Source organism: Phyllobates terribilis, unplaced genomic scaffold (genome assembly GCF_046119375.1).
Source record: "Phyllobates terribilis strain yellow unplaced genomic scaffold, ASM4611937v1 Scaffold_10__3_contigs__length_209671492, whole genome shotgun sequence".
NCBI classification, from domain to species: domain Eukaryota; kingdom Metazoa; phylum Chordata; class Amphibia; order Anura; family Dendrobatidae; genus Phyllobates; species Phyllobates terribilis.
This window is the reverse complement of record NW_027362770.1, coordinates 26,452,091-26,471,903: the sequence shown is the minus strand read 5'-3', so window position 1 is coordinate 26,471,903 and position 19,813 is coordinate 26,452,091. Positions and strand designations below refer to the sequence as shown.

General features: G+C 47.1%; 1 protein-coding gene across 1 annotated transcript in view; it reads left to right on the top strand.

Annotated features, from left to right (window-relative positions):
• APBB3 (amyloid beta precursor protein binding family B member 3) overlaps positions 1 to 19,813 on the top strand; it is a 246,464-nt gene that overhangs the window by 75,473 nt on the left and 151,178 nt on the right. Inside the window, exons 3-6 of the mRNA XM_073650614.1 lie at positions 6,919 to 7,094; positions 7,538 to 7,605; positions 8,057 to 8,117; positions 19,644 to 19,784. Coding sequence (XP_073506715.1) covers positions 6,919 to 7,094; positions 7,538 to 7,605; positions 8,057 to 8,117; positions 19,644 to 19,784 — 446 coding nt within the window. The remainder of the gene's footprint in view (positions 1 to 6,918; positions 7,095 to 7,537; positions 7,606 to 8,056; positions 8,118 to 19,643; positions 19,785 to 19,813) is intronic.

Below are 19,813 nucleotides of genomic sequence, written 5' to 3'. Positions count from 1 at the left end.
AAAAAAACTGAAAAGTCACTTGGCAGCCCTGGTGAGCACCCTTTGCCCTCATTATTTCTTGGTACACTAGCACACAGTTTTTGAAGGAACTCAGCAGAGAAGGTGATCCAAACATCTTGGAGCACTAACCACAGATCTGAGGATATTTGCTTGTGCAAATCCTTCCGTTTCTTCATGTAATCCTAGACAGACTTGATGATGAGATCAGGGCTCTGTGGGGGCCAAACCATCACTTCCAAGACTCCTTGATCTTCTTTATGATGAAGATAATTATAATTCTTAATAACATATGCTGTATATTTGGAGTTGTTTTCTTCTTGCATAATAAATTTGGAGCCAATCAGACTGCATGATGGTATTACATGATGGGTAAATATCTGCCTATATTTGTCAGCATTGAGTATACTAGGAACTGGTCAATGTGGAAGACCATAGATGTCCAGCAGATGAGACACTTTTTGCTTACTTTCCTTCAAAATTGGAAGATGTGAAGCAGTGCCATCAGCTAAGAATTGGCAGTAACCAGTTGTACCCAACCACACCCATCCACTGTTTGGAGAAGTCTGGCCAGAAGTGGTCTTAATAGAAGAATTGCAGCAAAAAAACATACCTTCTGCATGGAGACTCCCCGGCGCCTGGGCAGTAGAGCACAACAGTACTCTGCTTAGCCGAACCGCACCTGGAGGAAACAAAGCAAGCTCCCTGTGAGCCGCACTTTGCGCATGCGCCAGAAGGTGGGGAGAAAAAGTGCACGTCACAGGGCCTTATGACGTGCTGTTAGGGTGTGAAATATGATAAACGTGGACATACGCGGGGATTTAGTGGAATATCAAACAGATGGGCGGAGAAAGCTTGGAGTCCAGGGGACGCCAAACCTGTGAAAAACCAAGAAGATAAAACTACATTTCTCTGCATTCAAAGCTCTACTATGGGCCATACAGGTATGTATAGATTTACTTTTCTATCACCTGTATGGCCATAGTAGAGGTCTGATAACTCCAAAGTGGTGACAGATTCCCTTTAACTATATTTTTGAAAGCATTTTTAGTTTGCAGCAGTTTTCTATACTTGCTTCATGTATCTCATATTTATCTATATTTCTCATGTACAGTATCTATCGATCATCAATCTGTCCGTCTCTGTCTATTTAACTCATATCTATAGAAACAAATATAGCAGCACACTGTAAGATCTAAGATGTATGTAAACATTTAAATTTATAACTTTAGAATGCATTATTGCTGTATAGAATATACTTATAAAATAAAGGTACTTAGCGCACAAATAGGCCAACTTATGTGAGCCCACCAACCACGGCAAGGTGACCTTTCTTTAATGGGACCCTAAAACTAATATTTATCAAACATGCCTCTCCTGGGCTAAACGCTTACAAATTTAAAGGGCAGGTAGGATCCAGCACTAATTAAAACCAGCCTTAGGCTGATGGGTGGAGTGCTCAGCCAAAATGGAGGCTGTCACCAACTCCAACAGTATACTACAAAAAACTGACCAGCATTTCTGGAATAAAGAAAGTGAGAACAGGTGCAATCTTTCTTTGTTTCTTTCTTTCTTTTTTCCTTTCTTTCTTTCTTTCCCCTTATAAGTTTAGCTCGGATATCTCGGATCTGACATACCACTGCTGCACTTGTTCAGTAATCACAGATCAGCCTCTGCTTTGCACGGCAGGCCTGTGCAGTGTGATCCTGACATGACGTGCCTTTGTAGCTAGGAGACGGTTTTCCAATTTTCTAATAGGGTTTAAGCTGCAGCGTGTCAACATGATTGAGTTTACAAGGGAAAGCAGGCTAACCTTTGTGTATTTTTAGCTTCCTTCTATAGATGAACAGATACAGTGACAATTCTCGGAGGAGCGTACTAGGTGGTGTACTTGACTTATCAATATCTTGGTGTGAGCCGTCCTTGTTTTCGTTTAGATCCTGAATCTTCTGTAAACCAGGCAGCACACTGTGACTGAGGAGAAATAATTTGAATTTGAGATCAGCCTTATGTAGCCAATTTGTTTTTCTACTATAGGGAATTTCCAAAAAATCTACTAAACTGCTGAAACATAGTTTGTGTTCTTCTATTCTGATTTTATGTTCATGTTCTATTGCCCTTCTGCCTGAGGATTTCTGTCTTCTGTCTCCCCTATCCTCTACTCTCTAGAGACCTTGTGGACATCATTCTCCATTATAGTACAGAATTGCATACTCTCCAACCAGGGCCGGCCTAAAAGAGGTTTTCCACCTATTCAAAGGATAGGTGCTAAGTGTCTGATCTCAGGGATCTCACTAACTGGCCACCTCCTCATCATGAGTGTCCCGTGTCCTTCATTTGAATAGACAAGCAGCCAGGTATCTTCACGACTACTATAAAAGGCTGCGGGGCTGTCAGAGGTTGTCAGGTATAGCGCTCGGCTATCTCCATCTGTCACAAATACATAGTGAACTGGCAGCGCACATGCTCGACTGCACATCAACCTGCAGCGAGAGACTGCTGTCTTTGTGACTGAACCCCCTGTCAGTCACAGACATGGGTCAATTCTGGGAAAAACCCCTTTAGGGTGTGCAATCCTCCGCATCACTTGCTTCTGATGAATAGGGCGATATAGATCTGACGCGCCCCCTGGGCCGAGGGGCACCCGGAACCGGGCTTCTGGGGGTTGTAGTATCCGTGGCGGTGACCCGGTCCCGTGGCTCAGGGTGGTCAGGCCAATGGCGGTAATTTTGTGGGGGTTCTAGGTTAATTGTCCGACTACGCCACCCGTAGATTGCGGTCAGCGCGGACCGCCGCTGCAAGGCAGACCGCTGGGGCTGATGGTGTATGCAGCTGAGGTAGTGTGACTCCCCACGGGAAGAGTGCAGCCCCAGGGCAGTAAGAGTGAATGATGAGAGTGATGGTGCGAGCGTCCCAACACTAGTAGTGCTGGCGCGGCGATGAAGCACAGAGACGTGGGGTTGCAGTTCAAATTCTTTAATCACAGTTCTTTATATCCTTAGTCATTCCGCCGGCAATGACTGCGCAAGCCGTGCTGCGTCCACCAGGCAGGGGGCTCGGTCAACCCCCAGGTAATTCCGGAGTGTGGCACAGGACTCCCTTCTATTCCTTTCTCTGGCCGTGTCCCACCAGTGACACTACTTTTGTCCAGCAGCCTCGGGCCTTTTCTTGGGAGGCTGGATGTCCACTTCCCTGACTCTATGTGGTGTGCCTTTCTAGTAGGTGTAGCGAGGGGTCACACCAAGATGTGATCACGACCGCCGGTCCTTGGCTGAGGATTAGTCACCTCCACCAACTTGGGATCCGGTACCCTGTTCTGCCAACCCATCACCCGCAATCTCCTGGGCCTTTGGGGTTCCTTCTGCCCTCGTGTCTCCGGGCCTCTCTGGGTGTTCTGTTCCTTTCTTCCTTTCCTTTCAGTTTCTGTCCTCTCTGCCGGCTCTGTCCTTCACTCCAGGCTTTCCTCGTGGAGCTGGGCCCAGACTGAGCCACAGCTCCCTGTCAGCCCTCTCTGGCTGAACTCCTCCTCTCACTCCTCTCCTCTGACTGTCTGACTGAACTTCTAAGATGGTGTCCACCTATATACCTCCCTCACTGTGTACGAGCCCAGGTGACTTGCAACCAATGGGCTCCTGCCTATGCCCAGAGACCGTCCCCTCCTGCTCCTACATCACTGGGTTTTCCTCCCCACTCCAGCCAGGGACATGGTCTGTCGTGCCTGCATTACTGTCTAGTGGGAGCACCGTTGAGCTGTCCCTTGGAAATGGGGTGTGTGTGATGCATGCAGCTAACTGAGTCCCGGTCCACACTCCATCCTTACCCGGGAGTGGAATATCACACCTCTGGCAGAGGTGCAATACCCCTGTAGCGGCCGAACCCTTGGGGCTCTACAGATCCCCTGGCACTGGAGGTTTATACTAAGAAATTGTATATCACTGTTATGATATTCCTTTACTGTTCTGTAGTCACTATATGTTGCTTTTATTGAAGCACTGTATGGTTGTCTTTACTTTGTTTAAAGGGAAACTGTCAGCAGATTTTTATACCCCAAACTAATATCATCTATGTTAGGTCGCTGCAATGCTGAATAAATCCATACCTTGGTTTTAGCAATCTGTTTCTGTTTCAAAGAAATCCTTTGTCTAATTTTTATGCTAAGGAGCCGCAAGTGCAAGGGGATTGGCCTTCACTTATAGCTCTTCCACCTCTCTTCATTTTCCCTGCCCTTCGCCGGCCCCCCTGTTAGTGACTGACAGGACACTCTTCTCTCAGTGACCTGTTCTACCACCTGAGATCTCACGCAAGCACCGTCAGACCTGGAGCAATGCATACGCAGTGAGGTCCGGGAAAAAAAATTGTTTTCATTATTTACCAAAGAGTTTACCTTCAATCCCAATAAAAACCCTTCTGTAATGTTGCTAAAAAATGAACTAGAGCTATCTGCAAAGTTATTACATTTATTAGTATTCATGTACAAGTCTCTTACTGCGTTTGTTAGTGTATAACACAAGGGGCTGGCATTAAAAGAGACAGTGCTGAAATATCCGAGGTAGTGATCATGATCGTAGCACTATTATCAACATGATAAATGGTTAAAATTGAAAAGTGTTAGTAAAAAAAAAACAACTTTGCAGTTTACTTCATATTAAAAACACATCCATTCTGCAGCTGTGAAGCCGGGCCGGATCACTGGATCCAGACATCTTCAGTGACACTGTGCAGTAAGCACAGTAAAGCTAGGTTCACACTAGGCATTTTTTCAGCGTTTTTTAATGCTTTTTTATGCAAATTTTCAGCTTCGTTTTACAGTACCAACAAAGTCTATTCGATTTTAGCAATCTCATGCAAAAAGCTTGTTTTTTTTTGTCCTCAGTATTTTGTGGTTTGCATGTTTTTTTGCACAATACAGTATGTCACTTCTTTCTGCGTTTTTTCAGTATTTTTCACAATGGGTAGAGCAAAAAAACGCTGAAAAAAACTCAGGTATCAGCATTTGTGGCTTTTTTTGTGAAAAAAAGCAAGTACAGCAGTATTTGAAACCCATTTATTTTTGTGATTTTTCCCAAGTTTACCGTTAGTAAACATTGGCCAACCAAGGTGTGAAATTGAACAATGCCTGAGCAACTGAAGGGCTGACCAAAGTGTGAAAGTAAACATTGTCCTATATAAACTCAATGCTCTGCCAATGTCTTAGGTAAACTATTCCTGGCCAATTCTTCTCCCCCTACTGCTACATTTGTAATGTGTAATTTTTCATGAACATATGTCTTGCATTGGTGACCTGTGTTCATGTTTCTGTGGTGAAAGCAAAGCTGAACTTTGAGATCCTGAAAAACGCACCAAAAACTGCCGCCAAAAAATGCACCAAAACCGCGCTTTTGACGCTGCTTCTTTCCTGCCAAGAGAGCAGGTTTTTTGCTGCAGGAAAAAAACTCACCAAAACGCCCTGTGTGAACATACCTTAAGAGCAAGTTTGACAATGCTGCTGGTCCGAACTGGTAGTCAGTCAGTGTGCTCTGCCCCTGGAAAGCAGGAAGGCAGTGGAGCAGTGCACTCTTGAAGACTGATGATGAGCACAACCCTTTATCATTACCATTGCATATAACTTTATCCCATGTTATGACAAATCCATCAGGGTACAGAATTGTAATGTTTCCTGATCAGGGTACGGTACAGTGGAGACAGGATAGGCAGGGAAGGCTACCAGTACTGGTGTGCATGAGCAGTGCTACTTACAGATAAGCATAGACTTCTGACGCGCTGGGCTGAACTTGTAATGCACTGAACTGCTGGGTCCTCATAGCTGTCGTGGCGTTGGGCATGGTTTATGGCCACTCTCTACTTTGGCTAATAGTTGATGAGTCCTGATGAGAGAAATCCCCATCGATTACTTGGAATTTTCTAGCACAATATTTGAAAACTAGCAGCCCGAGTTCCGAAACAAATCAGCTTCGGAAGCTAGAAAAGTGTGCTCTACATAATAAAAACTAACTCAAATTACCCATGTCTATTAACTTTCAGCCTTTTTACACGATAAATAACAAAGTTGTCATAATTAATAAATTAGTAAATGGCATTACGGAAAACAAAAATAAAATTTAGAAGGTTACAGAGACGTTCGCCAATACAAAAAGTGAATTGCCCAGGGCAGATTGAGTGGAAATCTCTCTGTATGCCATATCACCTTCAGCTGATCCTGTTAAAATCTCTGCCTCAAGAACATTTCTATTCAATGATGTTACAACTAATCGTGCACCATTGCAGAGTCCTCGTTTTATATTCAAATTTCTCAACAACATAATGATGCTGCCCACCTTAAGTCTAAGGCAATGACTTGGCATGCCTGATGGGGTTAAGCTATTTAAAAATTCAATAGGAAAATGTTCCCTTTCATCGTCGTCATCCACAACGTCAGCTGATGTTTTTGTCGGACTCACCTCAACATTAAGCTCTTTATGTAGCAAGATGGGATTCCCTAAAGCAGACAAGCCATTTATGTATCTCAGCCACAAGTTGAAGATTTAAGCTGCTGCTTTATGTCTGGTGCACTTTTGACTGCTCATTATAGGTGTTGTCCACCTTTGGCAACTCTCTTTTTTTTCAGAAGTGGTGACGTGTTTCTATTATACTTTTCCTCTGACTGTTCCACTCCTGGTTTTGGCTTACAAATACTGACCAAATACTGAACGTGTGAACATGGCCTTATACAGAGGCTATAGGAAGCAAGCAGTGCAAAATGTTTAATGAAACCCAATTCCATAAATGGTTTTTAGCCCCAGATACATGCAAGTAAGTAAAAAAAGATTGTTCCCAAAGGTAGACAACCCCTTTATGTAGATTTTCTAGTAGATAACTATTTTGTGCCATTACCATACTCGTATGACATTATCAATTGAAGTTCTCTTGTATGTGCTTTTTAAGATAATCTCTGGAGTGATCAAACCCTTGAAGCTGATTCTGACCTTCCTCCGGGATGGAGGACAATCCGGGACTCTTCTGGCACTTATTACTGGCATGTGCCAACGGGGACCACTCAGTGGCAGCACCCAGTGTACAATTCAGGAATACCCAACACCTTAGGCACTATTCAGGAAAAGGTATGTTGTCACGTGTATAAAGTATTACCATTTAGTTAGACATTTAATATCTGGTGAGTAAAATGTCTTTACAGAAAACAATATTCACATTATTGATCCCTTGTCATTCCCATTCTGACGTTGATTGTTCTCCCACCTATCTCTATATCTGGCTGCAGCAATGATGTGTCTATGAAAGGACATGTGACTGCTCCATTCAATCACTGGCGTTAACAGGTCACTGCAGAGCCAGTGATTGGCTGCAGCGCTCATATGTCCTGTCTGGTAGAATTCACAGCATCCATTCTCTATTTGGCAATGGCAATTGGTATCCAATATGTGTGGTAGAAGGCTTGAAGTAATCTAGTCTGCTTCCACACTACTGATCCGTTCTCAGACCCATGTCATATCATACTTTAGCGATCTACTGCTCTGACTATCCTGGAACTTTGTTCTTATTTCAGAAAGTTCAGAGAATGTCAATTACTAATGATTCTGCTCAGCCTGGAACAGCTTCTGCCCCAGACAGGCGGTAAGATCTCCATATATTGTCATTTTGCTCTTCTAGTGTAATTTTTAACACTTAATTAACAGGGTGTTTCCACCAAACACTTGAAACAATTAATATGTTAGTGAATCAGAAATTGGAAATCTTCGTTTTTATTCTTGCTGAAATATAGACATCTTCCTGATTCCTGGCAAGATCCCTTTTTGTCAAAGTGATGACAGGAGGGGCATCAATTTTGGTTGTGACCTATAAATTAGCCTTTCAGGAACCGATGGTAAAATGACATAATATCAGTCTGTTCAATCAATGACAAAGTGAAGGTTTTACCATGGCTTTCTTGTTTCTGAGAAACTAATTCTTAAGTGACAAAATGCCAATGTCTCTGCAGGTCCTCTATAGAGAAGGAAATCCTGTCTCAGGGTTGTGTGCACTAAATTCATGAATACCTGTTTTTGAATGAATCTTTTATTTCCAGGCCTTCTCTTCATTGGCATGATGAAGATTTATTTCGCAATATCAATGAACCAGGTAGTAAGGTAATAATTATGAAAAATATTTGACTCATATAGGCGAAAGTCTCACATATGTAGCACTCCGTCCTAATATCCTTCCATCCAGAACCTAATATATGCACCCTCTTTCACCATCCCAATATCCTTCCATCCAGAACCTAATATATCCACCCTCTTTCACCGTCCCAATATCCTTCCATCCAGAACCTAATATATGCACCCTCTTTCACCATCCCAATATCCTTCCATCCAGAACCTAATATATGCACCCTCTTTCACCGTCCCAATATCCTTCCATCCAGAACCTAATATATGCACCCTCTTTCACCGTCCCAATATCCTTCCATCCAGAACCTAATATATGCACCCTCTTTCACCGTCCCAATATCCTTCCATCCAGAACCTAATATATGCACCCTCTTTCACCGTCCCAATATCCTTCCATCCAGAACCTAATATATGGACCCTCTTTCACCATCCCAATATCCTTCCATCCAGAACCTAATATATGCACCCTCTTTCACCATCCCAATATCCTTCCATCCAGAACCTAATATATGCACCCTCTTTCACCGTCCCAATATCCTTCCATCCATAACCTAATATATGCACCCTCTTTCACCGTCCCAATATCCTTCCATCCGGAACCTAATATATGCACCCTCTTTCACCGTCCCAATATCCTTCCATCCAGAACCTAATATATGCACCCTCTTTCACCCTCCCAATATCCTTCCATCCAGAACCTAATATATGCACCCTCTTTCACCGTCCCAATATCCTTCCATCCAGAACCTAATATATGCACCCTCTTTCACCGTCCCAATATCCTTCCATCCAGAACCTAATATATGGACCCTCTTTCACCATCCCAATATCCTTCCATCCAGAACCTAATATATGCACCCTCTTTCACCATCCCAATATCCTTCCATCCAGAACCTAATATATGCACCCTCTTTCACCATCCCAATATCCTTCCATCCATAACCTAATATATGCACCCTCTTTCACCGTCCCAATATCCTTCCATCCGGAACCTAATATATGCACCCTCTTTCACCGTCCCAATATCCTTCCATCCAGAACCTAATATATGGACCCTCTTTCACCATCCCAATATCCTTCCATCCAGAACCTAATATATGCACCCTCTTTCACCGTCCCAATATCCTTCCATCCAGAACCTAATATATGCACCCTCTTTCACCGTCCCAATATCCTTCCATCCAGAACCTAATATATGCACCCTCTTTCACCGTCCCAATATCCTTCCATCCAGAACCTAATATATGCACCCTCTTTCACCATCCCAATATCCTTCCATCCAGAACCTAATATATCCACCCTATTTCACCATCCCAATATCCTTCCATCCAGAACCTAATATATGCACCCTCTTTCACTGTCCCAATATCCTTCCATCCAGAACCTAATATATGCACCCTCTTTCACCATCCCAATATCCTTCCATCCAGAACCTAATATATGCACCCTCTTTCACCATCCCAATATCCTTCCATCCAGAACCTAATATATCCACCCTCTTTCACCGTCCCAATATCCTTCCATCCAGAACCTAATATATCCACCCTCTTTCCTGCACCTTGTACCCTTATACATTGTTTCTGTAAATAACAATTCTAGGTAAAATATTCCATATGATAGGAAATGACTTACTGATTGCTGTGGGTCCGACAGCTGGAACCCCAAGATCCTGAGAACAGGGCTTTGGATACCAAGAACGGTATGGAGCAGATCGCATGCTTGACCTTTGCTCCACTCATTGTCTATGAGACCAGTGTCAGACTGAAGAACATCGGGCCCACCAGAGGATTTGATTCTGAGGGCCCACCTTTCTCCCCCACTCAAGAGCCCCATAGCAGCTGCAAGGTTTGCACTATGAACTCACCTGAAGGAGAAGCCAGGGCCCACCGGAGGACTCTCCAGTTTTCTGGTGGGCCAGTCCAACCCTATATGAGACTGATGGAAATAGCAAAGCACTGTAATTGGCAATTCCATAGACAATGGATGGAGCAGAGGCAGAGCATGCACACCTACGTTATATTCAAGATGGAGTATTGCAGGTTCCGGGATCCAGAGCCCCGTTCTCACAATTGGCAGGTGCCAACTGCTGGATGCGAGATAATTTTTTATTCCAATAATAACCCTTCAAGAATCCAGATCATAGTCCTAAAAAGTATTTAAATATAAGTAGGGTTGAACTAGGTAATGGTTTAATAACAATAGAAATTCTAGTCTACAGCAGAATGGGACTAAAAAGTCTACTAAAGATGGTTGTACAGTTTAGAAACTGTTCTTGATACAAGTCTATGTAACATGGGGTAATGGGAAACAAGGTTCTCTTCCACCCTTAGTCACAGGTCCTGACAGCAACACTTTGTGTTTCCTGACTTAGGTCTGTCATTGTAGCAGCTGTGTGTGAAGGGGGCCGGTTGAGTGCTCATCTCAGCAGCTATACCAGCCCCCTGTTCTGTCTATTCATTTGATGTGACAGAGAAGGGGGCTACTTCAATAGACTCTTCATACACAGTGTCAGGCTGGTGGGTGTGGACCCACTGCGTCACGGGCTGGGCTTACCCGGGAGGGGCATGACTAAGTTACTATCTGGTTTTCGCTAGAGCCTCTTGTGGTGAGGTTAGGCTTGGCTGCAGGTATTTGGCAGGCATCACTCCAGGGCAGTGCCCGGGACTGCCGCAGCAGTCATGGGCATGCTCGGACTGGCCCACAGGAGAACAGAAGAATCCTCCGGTGAGCCACCACCCTCTGATATGAGCAGTACTTGGCACAATACACTTGACTCACTATGTACAAAGGTAGGATCTTATTTAATTCTACCCATTTTATTGCTATAGAAATTTGTGAATGAGGGAAAAGTCATATTAGCATGCAGCTGAAAAGTGGGCCCCTGGACTTGATGTTACTGGTGGGCCCTTGGCGCCCCAGTCCGGACCTGGTCAGAGGCTTGGGTTCACAGTACAGGAGGGCAAAGACAAAAGCGTGGTCAGACGGTCCGAGGTCAGGGCAGGTAGCACAGGATCAGTAAATGGAGCCGAGGGCAGGAGCAGGGAGGTCAGACAGGACGGGTAAACGGAACAAAATGGAACACATGAACGGGTGCTAAGCACATAGTAACCAACGTTCAGGGGGGAGTGGTAGGTGGAGCCGCCTAATAAATGCCCTTCTAGCAGGAGATCAGCCAGGGAACCTAATCTGTGCAGGACCTAGCAGGGTTAAATTCCTGCAGAGAACGGCCATGCCTCCTAAGGCTAAGTAAATGCTACAGGTAGTGCAGCATGAGGCAAACTAGCTGATGGGGGAAGAAACCGCATGGTAAGTGGAGGTGTGCTGGGGAAGCATGCGAGTTACCGCCGTGACACACAGCTCTGATAGTGTGCAGATAATGGAGACTTTCTCATATGTCAAGCATAGGGCTGGAAAAGGAGCTTTTGGTACAAAAGTACATTAGTAAGTTCTATAGAATTGCACACCTAAAGATAGTTTTGCAAGTGAAAAACCCACTTAATGGGCAGAGAGATGATGAATGCAATTGGGGATTTACTATGGATGCAAAACTCTGGACTCGTATGTGATCTGATGAAATACTTAATTTAATTTAAAATAATCCCTGGAGGCAGATTCTCAGGGAGATCAGTGTCCCGCCCATAGATCCTAACAGCTCATTTACATGTTAAGAAAAATGTGGATTTCTCTGAAATAAGACATAGGATCACAGATACCAAGGTGTCATTTTATTCAGCTTCCTATGACCCATATGCCAATATAGAAGGCTTAGGAGGTTGATCCTACTGACAAATTCCTTTAAAGGGAACCTGTCACGTCCTAGTTGCTATGTACACTGCCCCCATTGCTTTGTTAGTGATGCAATGTGTATCACTAACAAGCTGTTTTCATTAAAATCAGTGGTAGTATAATGATGTTATAACGTTTTATATACTTTGTCTTACCTGCTCGTATTCAGTTATCGAGGTATGATCCTCGTATTCAGTCAGGGCTGGCGCTGCCCACTTTGAATTTTGCTCCCGGAGAGCGCTAATATTAGTGGGGTGCTTGCGCAGATTTATATACCCATTATATTACCACCAATTTTAATGAAAAAAGCGTGTTAGTGATGCACATTGCATTACTAACAACGCTATGGGGGCAGCGTACATAGTAGACAGGACATGACAGGTTCCCTTTAAGACTAAACAGCCATCTAGTTGGGAGTTTATATTTTTATCTGTGTTTGTTTTTTATCATTTTGTTTTATAATTTTTAACATAAATTTATGGCCCATGGTACGTATATTCCTCAGCTAATTGTTGGGGGCTACAGCTTGTGGCGAACATCTGATTGTTTGGTTGACTTAATTTCCTAAAAGAGTCAACAATACCCCTCTCATAATGCATCAGGGATGATTAGGCCTATACTGCGATTATGGAAAAAAGAAAAAGCGGTCTATGGAGCTCTGAATTGATCACTGAGAGACAGTATTTAGGGCTAAAAACATTTAATACGCCCTCTCCACAACGCGTTTCGATAGCCAAACTATCTTCATCAGGTGGTACCTAAAAGAGTCAACAATACACCTCTCATAATGCATCAGGGATGATCAGGCCTATACTGCGATTATTACACAGACGCTTTCGGTGCCCTGTCTGATACACTTGACCTCTTCATTTTGAGAAGGTTTTTTTTTTTCCTTTTTCTCAATTTTGTCCTGTAGGGACAGCAATGTAAAGACTTTTTTTGTACAACCAAGGGGCAAGAACTATATAAAAGGAGATATATATATATATATATATATATATATATATATATATATATATATATATATATATATATATATATATGTAGCACCCTGAGGATTCGGCTGCTACAGGAGTATTGCACCTCAACCCAGAGGTGTGATATTCCACTCCCGGGTAAGGATGGAGTGTGGAACTGAGCTCGGTAGGCTGCATGCACTACACACATCCCATTTCCGAGGAGCAGACCGACGGTACTCCCACTTAGAAATGTGCAGGTACGACCGAGTCTGTTCCTGGCTGGAGTGGGAGGGGGGTGGTACATCCCATGTAGTGTAGGGGCAGATAGGGGGAGCAGCCTGGGTAAAGATAGGAGCTCATTGGGTGCTGGTCACCTGAGCTCACACATAGAGGGTGTATATAAGGTGGGCACCAACTAAGATCAGGGTCAGATGCAGAGGATCAGATGCAGAGTGGATCAGCTGCAGAGAACAAGTCAGGAGAGGAGAGAAAAAAGACCAAGACCCAGAGTGAGAGAGGAGAAAAGAGAGAGACCCAGAGCACAGAAGAGAAGGACTCTGAGATCCCAACTAAAAGCACCGGGTGAAGAGTCGGCATCAGGGTACCGGAACCCAAGCTGGTGGGGTAAAGACATTCCCCAGCCAGAGACCGGAGACCGTGGGCAGCGTTTGCCACGGTCACCCATCACATCCACCCCGAAGGCACACCACATGAAGGGTCAGGGAACCCAGGGCCAAGGGTGTCCCAACAGAAGGCCCGAGGGAGCTGGACCTAGGTGGATTACTGGTGGGGACGGCCAGAGAACGGGACAGAAAGAGAGCTCAGGGCCACGCTCCGGACTTGTTTGGGGGTTGGCTGGATCCAGGACCTGGTGGACGCAGCACGGCTCGGGTGGTCACTAGCAGCTGGAGTGACCAGTACAACATCTGCAGTAAGTAAACACCCTTAACTGCACAACCCGACTCTGTCTTCACTGCCGTCTGCACTACACCACCACAACCCCCATCCTCTGCGCCTGTCCCCTCTGAGGCTATACCCCTCCCGTTGGGGGTTATCCCACCAAGCTGCGCACCCACCATCAGCCTCAGCGGACCCTGCTGCAGCGGCGGCCACAGTGACCGCATCACAACGGGTGGCGTAGTCGACACAAAAGAACTCTTAATAACATCTGTAGGACTGCCACATAACACTGAGCTTGACGCCCTGGGCACGGGGCCGGGTCACAGCCGCTCGGAGACTACAACCCCCCATCTGATCCGGTGCCGGGTATTCCCCTCAAAAAGGAATATGTCCCAGGGGGCGCGTCAACTTTGGCGTAGTCGGCAGGATTACGTGCCCGCAACACCCGGGTACTGCGTGCCTGAAGAAAAGTGCAAGTTTACCTCAGAAAGAAGTCTCCCGCCGGTTCCGGAGGGTCCACGCCATCGGACTCCATCACCAGTCGTTTCCCGCCGATTGTCCGCCATTTCCAACTTGTTCCCGCCATCTGCAGAGTTTCCCGCCACTGGGCGACGCTTCCCGCCAAAACCGCAGATTTCCCGCCTTGGAAGAGCAGCGGACGCCATTATGGGCGTGCCAAAGGAGGGCAAGAGGCCACCTCCCATCATGGGCCAGGACAGAAAATGGCGCCAAAAGTGGAAACCGCCCCCACCAACAGAGACTGTGATGCTGGAGGTGTCTGTCAGCGTGAAAGAACTCCACCTGGAGCTGACAGTCACCGAGTTGCCCCGGGACCGCCCTCGAAGTGGGAGGAGACGAAAGAAGAGAACAAAGATGGGTGCCGCTTGGAGCAGTCTGGAGCGAGCGCACCCGGAGGCAGGAAGCCTGGAGAAGAGTAGCAGAGAAGCTCACCCGGAGATGTCCAGAGAGCAGAGCAGCACCGGCCCGCTGGCCAGGAGCCTGCTGGAAGAAGAGCAGAGCAGCACCGACCCGTTGGTCAGGAGCCTGCTGGACACCACGACCCCACTAGGCCTAGTGGAGGTCCTTGCACAGCTCCCCCGAGACCGGGAGTGTGCACAGACTGCCCTGGAGGGCCTCGCACGGAGGATGGCCCGGGTACAGCGCGAGATATTGGCGGAATGGAGCCGGGAGATGGCCCAGCAAGCTGAAACCAAGACGCAAGCTGAAACCAACACCCGGAGCACGCCAGCCGAGATGAGGAAGGAGACCGCCTCTGAGGATGGCGCGGGAGGACCCAAGGCCGGAGACGGCGCCGAGGAGGGAGCCGAACGCATGGAGGCAGGTAAAGGGGACGCCTATACCCCAAGCCGTGACACCGCTTACCTGCCCCAGCTCCCCGTCGCAGAGCCCGAAAGTCCCCCTGCTGTGCCCGAAAACGCCATGTCACCGACGCAGACTAGGCCCCAACCGGAAGCCGCCGCCGCGACCCCTGTGACGTCACACGCCTCGACCCCGAGCGTGACCAAGCGGGAAGTACCACCAGCCTGGTCGCAGGGCCTAGAATTCCCGGGCGCCGCATCACCAACAGCGCCCCCTACCTCCGCGGAGCCTCCGGCCTGGCCGCAAGGCCAGGTAGCCCAGGGCGCCGCCGTCCTAACGGTGCCCTTCACCTTCCAGGTGCCCCAGGCCTGGCCGCAAGGCCTGGGCAACCCGGGCGCCACCACCACCGCGCCCGCACCCGTAAAACCAAGGGTGCCGCGTCTGGGAGAGGACTTGTTTGCCCAGCACACGTGGCCGGACGGGCAGCCTTTCATCTGGCCCCAGAAGTATTATGAACTGGAGCACCAGAGGAGGGTTGGGGCCATGTGTGCACCCCTGATTCCGGCTCCGAAGCCCGTAATAAGGATCTCGCCCCCGCTAGCGGAAGCACAGTTTGAGTGGGACCCCACCGGAGAAGATCTAATGGGGTTCACCCAGGAAACCAGGGCAGCTGCAGCGGAGCGTGCTGAGTGCTGCCGCCAACAGCTTGAGGAGTTTGCGAGGGAGCGGAGAGAGAGGCGGGTCCGGGAACAGCAAGCTCAAGTAAGGAGCGCGGAGCAGAAGAGCCGGACCAGGAGGGACCCCCGTGCAGCGCACTGTCCCCGCACCATCGGGACAGTGATCAAGTTCAACCAGCAGCATGGGTGGGGCTTCATCAGAGACAACAACACCCCCGGCGACGTCTTTGTCACGCGCAGAGACGTGGAGTCCCATCTGTCGGAGGGGCACAGAGGTCGTGACCTCTACATCGGAGACGAGGTCACCTTCACCCGGCACAAGTGTGCCAAAGGACCTTACGCCCTCCACGTACACCGCCTGACGGAGGAGGAGTTGCGGTGCGAGGAGGAGGAGCAAGAGGACCCGGACGGGTCTGAAGTTACCACCAGCAAAAAGCAAAGAGCAGGAGGAAGACGCCGTTGAGTGCGGCAGAGCAGAAGCTGTAGATAGTTACCCAATCGGGGTATAAAGAAACTGAAACTGTTGATACTTATATATAGTCCCCGTTGGGACCAGCTGAGTGAACTGTTTACCCGTTAACCCCTTAATCCCACAGGCTGAGGACTGTGAGCAGCCATTCCCTTCCCTCTACCTGGCCGAGGACTGAGAGCGGCCATATTCCCTGTATATAGTTGCGCGTCCTAAAGCGCCCCCTACCGGTTTTATAGGAAAACCAGTTTTTCTAAGAGACTGTCGCACTTTTCCCGGACACACGTTGCACAGTGTCCGGAGGAGGAACCTGAAACAAGAGACTACGAGAATGTTTATATGAAAAGTTTTATATATATAATGTTTTATATGTTTTATTATGTTTATATGAAAATTTTGTATGTTTTGGTGTTTTTGTCTTTACAGCCCGAGGACGTGCTGTGATTTACCAGGGGGGAATGTAGCACCCTGAGGATTCGGCTGCTACAGGAGTATTGCACCTCAACCCAGAGGTGTGATATTCCACTCCCGGGTAAGGATGGAGTGTGGAACTGAGCTCGGTAGGCTGCATGCACTACACACATCCCATTTCCGAGGAGCAGACCGACGGTACTCCCACTTAGAAATGTGCAGGTACGACCGAGTCTGTTCCTGGCTGGAGTGGGAGGGGGGTGGTACATCCCATGTAGTGTAGGGGCAGATAGGGGGAGCAGCCTGGGTAAAGATAGGAGCTCATTGGGTGCTGGTCACCTGAGCTCACACATAGAGGGTGTATATAAGGTGGGCACCAACTAAGATCAGGGTCAGATGCAGAGGATCAGATGCAGAGTGGATCAGCTGCAGAGAACAAGTCAGGAGAGGAGAGAAGAAAGACCAAGACCCAGAGTGAGAGAGGAGAAAAGAGAGAGACCCAGAGCACAGAAGAGAAGGACTCTGAGATCCCAACTAAAAGCACCGGGTGAAGAGTCGGCATCAGGGTACCGGAACCCAAGCTGGTGGGGTAAAGACATTCCCCAGCCAGAGACCGGAGACCGTGGGCAGCGTTTGCCACGGTCACCCATCACATCCACCCCGAAGGCACACCACATGAAGGGTCAGGGAACCCAGGGCCAAGGGTGTCCCAACAGAAGGCCCGAGGGAGCTGGACCTAGGTGGATTACTGGTGGGGACGGCCAGAGAACGGGACAGAAAGAGAGCTCAGGGCCACGCTCCGGACTTGTTTGGGGGTTGGCTGGATCCAGGACCTGGTGGACGCAGCACGGCTCGGGTGGTCACTAGCAGCTGGAGTGACCAGTACAACATCTGCAGTAAGTAAACACCCTTAACTGCACAACCCGACTCTGTCTTCACTGCCGTCTGCACTACACCACCACAACCCCCATCCTCTGCGCCTGTCCCCTCTGAGGCTATACCCCTCCCGTTGGGGGTTATCCCACCAAGCTGCGCACCCACCATCAGCCTCAGCGGACCCTGCTGCAGCGGCGGCCACAGTGACCGCATCACAACGGGTGGCGTAGTCGACACAAAAGAACTCTTAATAACATCTGTAGGACTGCCACATAACACTGAGCTTGACGCCCTGGGCACGGGGCCGGGTCACAGCCGCTCGGAGACTACAACCCCCCATCTGATCCGGTGCCGGGTATTCCCCTCAAAAAGGAATATGTCCCAGGGGGCGCGTCATATATATATACACATATATACAATGGGGAAAAAAGTATTTAGTCAGCCACCAATTGTGCAAGTTCTCCCACTTAAATGAGAGAGGCCTGTAATTGACATCGGTAGACCTCAACTATGAGAGACAAAATGAGAAAAATCCTGAAAGTCACATTGTCTGATTTGGGAAGAATTTTTTTTCAAATTTTGGTGGAAAATAAGTATTTGGTCAATTACAAACAAGTAAGATTTCTGGCTGTCACAGAGATGTACCTTCTTCTTTAAGAGGCTCCTCTGTCATCCACTCATTACCTGTAGCACTGGCACCTGTTTGAACTTGTTATCAGTATAAAAGACACCTGTCCGCAACCTCAAACAGTCACACTCCAAACTCCACTATGGTGAAGACCAAAGAGGTGTGGAAGGACACCAGAAACAAAATTGTAGCCCTGCACCAGGCTGGGAAGACTGAATCTGCAATAGGCAAGCAGCTTGGTGTGAAGAAATCAACTGTGGGAGCAATAATTAGAAAATGGAAGACATACAAGACCACTGATAATCTCCCTCGATCTGGGGCTCCACACAAGATCTCACCCCATGGGGTCAAAATGATCTCAAGAATGGTGAGCAAAAATCCCAGAACCACATAGGGAGACCTAGTAAATGACCTGCAGAGAGCTGGGACCAACGTTACACAGGCTACCATCAGTAACACACTACGCCGCCAGGGACTCAGATCCTGCAGTGCCAGACGTGTCCCCCTGCTTAAGCCATTACATGTCCGGGCCCGTCTGAAGTTTGCTAGAGAGCATTTGGATGATCCAGAAGAGTATAGGGAGAATGTCATATGATCAGATGAAACAAAAGTAGAACTGTTTGGTAGAAACACAACTCGGCGTGTTTGGAGGAGAGAGAATGCTGAGTTGCATCCAAAGAACACCATACCTACTGTGAAGCATGGGGGTGGCAACATTATGCTTTGCAGCTGTTTCTCTGCCAAGGGACCAGGACGACTGATCTGTGTACATGAAAGAATGAATGGGGCCATGTATCGTGAGATTTTGAGTGCAAATCTCCTTCCATCAGCAAGGGCATTGAAGATGAAATGTGGCTGGGTCTTTCAGCATGACAATGATCCCAAGAACACCGCCAGGGCAACAAAGGAGTGGCTTTGTAAGAAGCATTTCAAGGTCCTGGAGTGGCCTAGCCAGTCTCCAGATCTAAACTCTATAGAAAACCTTTGAAGGGAGTTGAAAGTCCGTGTTGCCCAACGACAGCCCCAAAACATCACTGCTCTAGAGGAGATCTGAATGGAGGAATGGGCCAACATACCAGCAACAGTGTGTGCCAACCTTGTGAAGACTTACAGAAAACGTTTGACCTCAGTCATTGCCAACAAAGGATATATAACAAAGTATTGAGATGTACGTTTGTAATTGACCAAATACTTATTTTCCACCAAAATTTAAAAAAAAATTCTTTCCAAATCAGACAATGTGATTTTCAGGATTTGTTTCCTCATTTTGTCTCTCATAGTTGAGGTCTAACTATGATGTTAATTACAGGCCTCTCTCATCTTTTTAAGTGGGAGAATTTGCACAATTGGGGCTGACTAAATATTTTTTTCCCCACATATATATATATAAACTGATATAGACTGTGTATAGCAATATATTAGTAAATCTTACTCTATTAATATATAATACCTTAAAAATATATTTTGTTCTTTCAGAGTTTTGCAGTTCACTGCCTCGGATGGGTGGAAATTCCCGAAGAAGATCTGGCTCCTGGGAAGAGCAGTATTACAGTTAATAACTGCATTCAGCAGCTTGCCCACACTAAGACTGATAGCAGTGACTTGTCATCCAGTGAGGTGAGTGGCCATTATACACATATATACTA